The sequence below is a fragment of the Mustela nigripes genome, chromosome 4 (assembly GCF_022355385.1).
Source record: "Mustela nigripes isolate SB6536 chromosome 4, MUSNIG.SB6536, whole genome shotgun sequence".
In the NCBI taxonomy this organism is placed as follows: domain Eukaryota; kingdom Metazoa; phylum Chordata; class Mammalia; order Carnivora; family Mustelidae; genus Mustela; species Mustela nigripes.
In genome coordinates, this window is record NC_081560.1 from 6,330,227 (window position 1) to 6,338,969 (window position 8,743).

Here is an 8,743-nt window from a genome sequence, read left to right on the forward strand (position 1 = left end):
GAAGTTCAAGGTGAAAAGGAATGATAGAAAAATTTCAACTATCAAAGAAGAACTTGTTCGTGTAGGTTTTAAGTGAATAATAGAGGGTCGAAAATTGCCGCTGTTCTCAGATCCCACTGGTGACATTCAAGAGTGATGGAAGAGTTTATTTCAAACCCTCAATATTTATAGTACGCCAGAAATGACATCTTTTGCAGTTACTGAAGCGTTTTATATGTTTATTCAAAAAAGTGCGAAGGGGTGCTTCGTGTTTGAAAACCGCTTTAGAGGGGGGAGGCAAGCAAAATGTCTTCAGGAGTTTGTGAAGCGAGGGAAGGCATTTTTATGATGCTGGGGTCCCGGTTGTGCTGGTGGCTGTAGGGCTGTAGGGATTGCAGAGCGAGAAGCGGGCACTGCAGGGGGAGCGTGATGGCCCCAGGAACGGGGCGGGCTAAGGCAGTGAGCAGAGGCGTCCCCGTCCCCGCCCCGCCACCATGGTGCCTCCCCAGGTGGGAGAGAAAAGGGGAGTCAGCGGGGTGACTTGGAGCTGGAGCAGGAGTGAACAGGGATGTGAGGGAGGGTGACCTCATCTTTTTGTGAGACCGAGAATAGGAGGAAGAGGTTTCGGAAACTTGGTTGTAGGGGAAGGCAGGCAGGGTCCGGGTTTAAGGCTGTGGCCGAGGCGACGGGACCGTCCAGCTGCTTTATATTTTGCTGCTCCCCGTGGCCGGCAGGAGACTGGGTGGCAGGTCCGAGGAGAGTGAAAGGATTGCTGGGCACCAAAGAGAGCCCAGTTCGGGTCCTGTGGCATCAGCTGCCCGCCTGCTGGGTGGGTCTGGTTTCCCGGCTTCTAGCTTGGGGATCACGAGTGGGCATGGCTGAGAGCGGGCAGGCTTTCCGTGGGCACGGACGGTTGGGTTAGCTTCCGAGGTTTCTGGTGTCTTTCCTCTTTCCACAGTACTTACCACCTTCGGACACCCCCATACAATGTATGAATTCGGTTTATTGCCTTGGGTAAGGTGTATGAGGGTGGGGAGCTCTCTTATGTGCACCGGTGTCTTCCACATCATTAGAATACCCCGTCGCACATAGTTGGTGCTCAGTAACCGGTGCTTCAGTGAATTCAGTGAAGGAATAAATGCGTCTGCTGATGGGCTACACGTTTATAATTTCCTTCATTAACAAAGTGATTTTTCAGGGCACCTGGGTGGCTCAGTGGGTTGGGCCTCTGCCTTGGTCTCGGGTCATGATCTCAGGGTCCTGGGATCGAGCCCCTGCATCGGGCTCTCTTCTCAGCAGGGAGCCTGCTTCCTCCTCTCTCTCTGCCTGCCTCTCTGCCTACTTGTGATCTCTGTCTGTCAAATAAATAAATAAAATCTTTAAAAACAAAACAAAACAAAAAAGTGATTTTCAAGCTGTGAGGGAGTTTCTGCTGGCACAGCTCTCTCCACGGGGAAGAAAGTAAAGCTTAACCCCTACCTCACACTCCACACAAAATAAAAATAAATTTCAGATGGAGCAAAAGCCTTAATGTATACAATAAAGCAATAAAAAGCTTGAGACACACTCCAGGAGACCCTGTGAACCTTCCAGGAGCAGAGGAGACCCTCTTAACGAAGAAAACCCAGAAGCCATAAAAGACAGACAGACATGTGTGACCACGGGAAGACTTGAAGAAAGTAGTCTGATAAGAGATGGCTCAGAGTCAACAGACAGATGCTAGATTTGGGGACTGTTTGAAATGCTGATAAGAGAAAACGGGTTATCTTTAGCACAGGAACCAAAGAACTCTCACCAGTTGACGAGAACAGAACACAGTTGATACGGAATCGTCTTGAAAAGGCCAACAAGGAAAAGAAACAATATCCGATGACCCTCATCAGGAAAGTGGGATTAAAGTATCAGAAAATTACCAACGTACACCCGTCTGACTGAGGAAAATATGAAAGAGCAGTGGCGTCTGTCCCCATCAGGGAGGCGGGGAGGAGGCTGGGCTCCCGCCGGGCTGGTGGAACCATGGATTGTCGCAGCCTTGTTCAAGAGCGGTTCGTGACATCTGTCAGATTAAAAATAACCACACCTTTGACTCTATGGCCCCACTCCCGGGACTCGCATGGAAATCTAAACCCCTGTTTCATAGTGAGACATGCAAATCCACTGTGATCGCGGGATAGTTCAGCATGCGAAGGGCCGGAACAAAACAGCGCCGGTGCCTCCGGAGCGGACGGCGGGACGCGCTGCCGGCCTCACCGCGGGCGGCGGACAGCACTGGGGAGGAAGGCGGTGGCCTCCAGAATTGCTTTGCAGCGATTTCTACAAGACAGCTAAGTGAGGAAGTGGAGGGAGAGAACTGTGTAGGTGCCCATTTTTTAAAAACTAATAATGGCCAGAAGAGAAAAACAGATAGACATAAATGTTTGCCATAAATCCCTAGAAAAGTGCAGAGGAAAATGCTAGGTTGCTGGCAGGGCTGGCCTGGGCAGGTCGCAGCTGTGAAACGGGAAGGGAGGGGAGGAGGAGGCCAAGCGAAAGAGAAAACATGCCGCGCTCAAAGATTACATGCGAAGTCCCATTTATGTCAAATGATGCCCGTGTGTGTTGACATGAGAAGTTACCTGCAGACCTCTGGGCAAATTAAAAAAAAAAAAAAAAAAAAAGTCAGGGCAACGTGTGTAATCAGAGGCTGTTTTAAAACAAAGCTGAGAGCTCCAAGTGCGTGCGTGCGTGTGTGTGTGTGTGTGTGTGTGTGTGCGCGCGCGCGCGTGCTTGTAACTGTGAGCTGGGAAGGCGTTCGGGGGTGTCGGGCCTGTCTGAATCGGACCCCAGGGGCCTGGGCTAGGAAGGTGGGCAGGGTGAGGAGGTGACTAGCCTTTTCATTATTCACCTTGACCGTGAGGGGGGGAAACTGCTGACTTTGACTGGCCTGACCCAGAAAACGGAATTAAGATCCCGTTTGTTCAAAAAAACAAAACAAAAAAAAAACCCTGATAATACTGTTGTTAAAGTTGTAGGGGTCATGGAATACAAACTCCACATCTATTTTCACTTTACTCCAGTTTGTACTGATGTACAAGAAACCTGTGTCTGCTCACTCGACCCCGCATTACAGTTCTCCTGGTCTCTAAAATGAGAATTTTTGAGATGTAAAGCCTACGCTGCAGAAACCTCGCGCAATGAACGTGTTCTGGGTTTTTCTGCCCTCTCCCCCTCCCCACCCCCCCGCCTCTGCAGCACACGACGGGATCGTGATCAAGATCGAGGTGCAGACCAACGACGAGGGCTCCGAGAGTCTGGAGACGCCGGAGCCCCTGATGGGGCAGGTGGAAGAGCACGGCTTCCAGGACTCGGAGCTGGGTGACCCGTGCGGAGAGCAGCCGGACCTGGACATGCAGGAACAGGAGAACGCGCTGGAGGAGTCCACGGAAGGCTCCAGTGAGTTCAGCGAGCTCAAACAGATGCTGGTGCAGCAGAGAAACTGCGCAGGTCAGTTGGCGGGGGTGCAGGCTGTGGGGGGAGCTGCTACCATGAGGCCTGCAGACAGGCCCTGCCTTGTGGGAAAGCTGGGCTTCCCTTCAGACAGGGTCGTTTGACCTTGACGGATAGACAGGTATGACAGCCCCGGGCACGGCCTTGGGGGCGGGTTTCCTGCCTCCAGATTTATAAGAGTCTGTCTCCGGGCTTGGAAGAAGGTATTACAGCCAAAGACGAAGTCAGATGCAGACCCAAAGGGGTCTCCGAGATCACCTCTCCAGCTCCCCCCTTCTATAGGCAGAGAAGATCAGACAAATTGCCCAAGGTCATGCCATCATGGTGAGGCTAGAACTTCCATTTTTGCTATGTTCTTTTTTTTTTTTTTTAAGATTTTTATTTATTTATTTGAGAGAGAGAGAGATCACAAGTAGGCAGAGAGGCAGGCACGGGGGTGGGGCAGGGGGAAGCAGGCTCCCTGCTGAGCAGAGAGCCTGATTCGGGGCTTGATCCTCGAACCCTGAGATCATGACCTGAGCCGAAGGCAGAGGCTTAACCCACTGAGCCACCCAGGCGCCCCTCTGCTATGTTCTTGATAGTTCTTAGGTCACATTAGAAGTCCCAGTAACCCAGAGAGCTCAGTCCTAGTCAGGAATGTGTTTTAAAATAACAGACTGTATGGTCTCTTCCTGGTACGATCTGGCCATCACTCATGTTTAATTATAAAATCTCTGGGTCACCCTCCTGCATACTTTCGGCCCTGTGTGTGTTCAAGAACAGTGAGGAAGTAGGCTCTCAGCGGCCTAACCTCAGGACATCTTTTGTGGCTGATTGACGCTGAACAGTCCTTTCCGTCCTGAGAAAAACCCGATCTGGTCATCACAGCGTACTTTTCATACACAGCATGAAATTCAGTGAGCTGCCGTTCATTCAGGGGCTTTCGGGTATAGTCATACGTGAAATCAGCCTGACGCTTTCCTGAATCACCCCCATCTAGTTTTGGAAATAAGATTATACTCAACTTATATGAAGGTGAACTGGGAAGCTTTTTCTCTTTTTCTATATTCTAAAAATAATGTGTAAGATAGGAATTAAGTGAATTCTACCAAATTTTTAAGGAACACACTTCACTTAGGTTTTGGGTTTTTTTTTTTAGATGTTTTCTTTACGTGCCAAAAAGCCATTAATTATCATAGCAGTTTTGATACTATACTATTGATCATAGAAATGTATCCACACCCATTTTATTTAATAGGTTTTTAAAAGTATGGTGCTGATTATTGGTTGTTGGGGTTTTTTTTGTTTGTTTGTTTTTGAGACTTTATTTAACACAGAGGAACACAAGCAGGGGGAAATGGGAGAGGGAGAAGCAGTCTTCCTGCTGAGCAGGGAGCCTGATACGGGGCTCGATCCCAGGATCCTGGGATCATGACCTGAGCCAAAGGCAGATGCTTAAGCGACTGAGCCACCCAGGTGCCCCAGTGCTGATGACTTTTTACATTTTTTCATTTTGCCTGTAGAGAATTCCTTTGCAGGTGGCCTTTCTGCACTTCATAAGATATCACAGACGTCTTGCTTGGTCAAAGGTGTGGATCTAACCCCTTGCTTCTGAATAACCTCATGATACCCCCAAAAGCATTTTAATCCACAGGCTGTCTCTGTAAAACAGGGGAAGGTGCAGGGCACATCGTGAGGCTGAGCTGCGGCGAGGCCTCAAGTAGAAATGTCAGCCTGCCCTCTGGGCCTTCATTCCAGTGGGACCTCAGGAAAGTTCGCACGGTACTTGGTGGGATTTTGCATCCTAGATTGCGTCCCTTGCTGAGAATCCTAACAGGGCCCAGGCAATGCTGGCCGTGACGAGAGGCCTGAGCTGGGACTGGCACATCTGTGTCCTAACTGTGACCCTACTGTTTCTTGGGTTCCGAGGAGCAAGAGAAAGTCCCAAGGCCCAGTGGTCACTACCGGCTACTTTGTAAGACCTGGGCCAGCACACCACCAGTTTGTTTCCCTGGCAATTGAGGGGACAGACTAGATGGTCCCTAAGTTAGAAGCTCTGCAGAGGTCTGGCTTTACTTACTTCATTTGGAACAATCACTAGGTATCTCTGGGCTTGGAGGCCCCGTGTCTGTGAAATGGGGCTAATCCTTGCTTGGCTTATCCCATAAGAGATTGTGAATAAAACAACAAGCTCTCAGGCGAGACCTGGAAAAGTTCTCGTTCGTTTGCTGTTAAGAATTCTGCAAAAGCAGACTGTAACAGCAGCTTCCATCTGACAGGGGCTCAGAGAAGGGAGTGCCTTTCTCGTGTCACACAGTAGCTAAAAACAGAGCTCTTGAAGTAGCCCTGTTTAGGGAGTGCAGAAGTACAAGGCATTTAAGAAAATGCAAACAGAAGTCAGAGGGCACTTCTTTTCTCTAGGGCTAACATTCTCGGGGAACACTCTAGAACACCATGTAGAACAGCTAACATCTTGGGCCCCTGAAGGGCCAGCCCAGAGGACGGAGAGCCGGGGAGGAGGAGGACATCCTATAGTTGTGTTCAGGGAACCCTTCCTGGGTGGGAGGGACCACACACCGGAGGCTGGGGGAAAGGCAGGAGAAACCTTGGCCCTAGCCTCAGACTTGGTAGGGTCACAGCAGGTGACCACCTGTGTGGGTGTCGTGCTGCAGGTGAGGCCAAGGCCCTAAGCCCTGGGCAGGCACCCCAGTGAGTGCCGATGGCCGGGGAGTGGTTGAGGGCTGCACTTTGGGACGGTCACGGGAGATTTAAGGGCAGAGCCGGAACTGGAGCTGGGTGGTATGTGGCCTGTGTGATTTGGAGGCAGGGAGAGGAGGGGGAGACTGCTGGAGGAGGGGGAGTACAGACACCTGGGGAGAAACCCGCAGGTGCCTTCTGGAAAGCCACAGACCCGTGAAGCTGCCGGATTTGGGGTAGAGGAGGCCTTAGAGCCTGAGGAGTCAGCCCTCCAGTAGCTCCAGTGGAAAAGGGAGGGTCCGTGTCAGGTGGTAACTGGTAGGCACCCTGGGCCCGAGTGCCCCCCTCCGGGGGGGGGGGGGGGGGGGGGGGGGGGGCCCCCCCGGCCCCCGCCCCCCCCCCCGGGGGGGGGGGGGGCGATGTGGGCAGCTGCTCACCCGCCACCCGCTCCGGAACGTGAGGACAGGCAGGGCCGCCTGCCCCTTCTGAGCTGCACAGGGTTCCCCGAGAGGGTTCCTTCCTGAACCGAGCCCAAGGCCCGCGCGGTAACACCTCCAGCACCGGGGAAGTGGGGACCGCAGGCAGCGGGGAGCGGGGAGCGGAGGGGAGGGTTTTCCCACAAGGGGCCGGGAATGTGCGGGGGCGCCAAGGCGAGGCCACCGCAACTGCCTCCGTCCCGGGTGCAGGCCCCCGGGCCGCCGCTGACGTGTGTCCTTCTCTCTCCCTGTCCCTGGAGCAGAGGGGATCGTGATCAAAACCGAGGAGCAGGAGGAGGAGGAGGAAGAGGAGGAGGAGGACGAGCTGCCGCAGCACCTGCAGGCCCTGGGGCCGCTGTCCGGGCGCTACGAGGCCGCCATGTACCAGACGCCCCTGCCCGGGGAGCTGTCCCCCGAGGGCGAGGAGAGCCCCCCGCCGCTGCAGCTGGGCAAGCCGGCGGGGAAGCGGCTGGCGCCACCGGCGCACGGGGAGCGGCACCTGGGCGACAGCCGCGGCCCGTCGAGCCAGCAGCAGCGGAACCGGCGCGGCGAGCGGCCCTTCACGTGCATGGAGTGCGGCAAGAGCTTCCGCCTCAAGATCAACCTCATCATCCACCAGCGCAACCACATCAAGGAGGGGCCGTACGAGTGCGCCGAGTGCGAGATCAGCTTCCGCCACAAGCAGCAGCTCACGCTGCACCAGCGCATCCACCGCGTCCGCGGCGGCTACGCGTCCCCCGAGCGCGCGCCCGGCTTCGCCCCCAAGCACGCGCTCAAGCCGCGCCCCAAGTCGCCCAGCTCGGGCAGCGGCGGCGGCGGCCCCAAGCCCTACAAGTGCCCCGAGTGCGACAGCAGCTTCAGCCACAAGTCGAGCCTGACCAAGCACCAGATCACGCACACGGGCGAGCGGCCCTACACGTGCCCCGAGTGCAAGAAGAGCTTCCGCCTGCACATCAGCCTGGTGATCCACCAGCGCGTGCACGCGGGCAAGCACGAGGTCTCCTTCATCTGCAGCCTGTGCGGCAAGAGCTTCAGCCGCCCGTCGCACCTGCTGCGCCACCAGCGGACTCACACGGGCGAGCGGCCCTTCAAGTGCCCCGAGTGCGAGAAGAGCTTCAGCGAGAAGTCCAAGCTCACCAACCACTGCCGCGTGCACTCGCGGGAGCGCCCGCACGCCTGCCCCGAGTGCGGCAAGAGCTTCATCCGCAAGCACCACCTGCTCGAGCACCGGCGCATCCACACGGGCGAGCGGCCCTACCACTGCGCCGAGTGCGGCAAGCGCTTCACGCAGAAGCACCACCTGCTGGAGCACCAGCGGGCGCACACGGGCGAGCGGCCCTACCCCTGCACGCACTGCGCCAAGTGCTTCCGCTACAAGCAGTCGCTCAAGTACCACCTGCGGACCCACACGGGCGAGTGAGCGCGCCCGCAGCCCCCGCCGCCCCTGCCCGGCCCGCCCCGGACACCTGCCGGCCGCCGCGAGGCCCCAGCCGGGCGGGCGGGGCCGGGGCGCCCCCAGCCCCTTTGCTGTGAGCCCCCCTCCCCTCCTTTCGTCCCTCCTCCCAAGGACACCGGGGTAGTGAGACCAGGTCGCTTGCTGCCGTGTTTACCCGGGTGGGGGGAGTGCGCGGACCTGGGGAACCCCTTCGGGCTGTTAATTTCCTTGACAATAAAATGGATGAAACCAATCAGCACGGGGGGAGTGATTTGGCCGCCGGCCACTCGGAGGGGCGGTGCAGGGCCACTTAGTTGGGGACTAGAACTTTATAATTACCTTTTGGATACTGTGGTTCTATTTGATAATAATAGAGTAATTTTTAAAAGACGAGCGTTTCCTGTTTGCCGTTTTTGTTTGGTTTTGAAGGGGAGGGCTTAAGAAGGTGGCCGAGGGACCTGTGCCTAGTGTCACTTGCCAGGTTCCCTTGGGCCCCTCTTGGCTCTTCCCCGTGTTGGGCGGCGGTGCGGGCGCAGATCCCACAGATTATAAAGTCAAGGAGGAGACGGGGCTGCCGAGCTTGAGGTAGTGAATGGGTGTACGGAAGGGCTGCCCCTGCTGGCTCCCGCAAGGACTGGGGGGTCGGGGGGTTAAGGGGGAGCAGGGTGCGCAGTTGATGATGGTCGATGGT

At 55.4% G+C, this 8,743-nt stretch overlaps 1 protein-coding gene across 1 annotated transcript in view; it reads left to right on the forward strand.

Annotated features, from left to right (window-relative positions):
• The window catches only part of ZNF777 (zinc finger protein 777), a 28,821-nt gene extending 20,513 nt beyond the window's left edge, over positions 1–8,308 (forward strand). Inside the window, exons 5-6 of the mRNA XM_059396174.1 lie at positions 3,211–3,462; positions 6,881–8,308. Of these exons, the coding sequence (XP_059252157.1) occupies positions 3,211–3,462; positions 6,881–8,037 (1,409 nt within the window). The 3' untranslated portion in view covers positions 8,038–8,308. The remainder of the gene's footprint in view (positions 1–3,210; positions 3,463–6,880) is intronic.
• Positions 8,309–8,743: the final 435 nt, after the last annotated feature.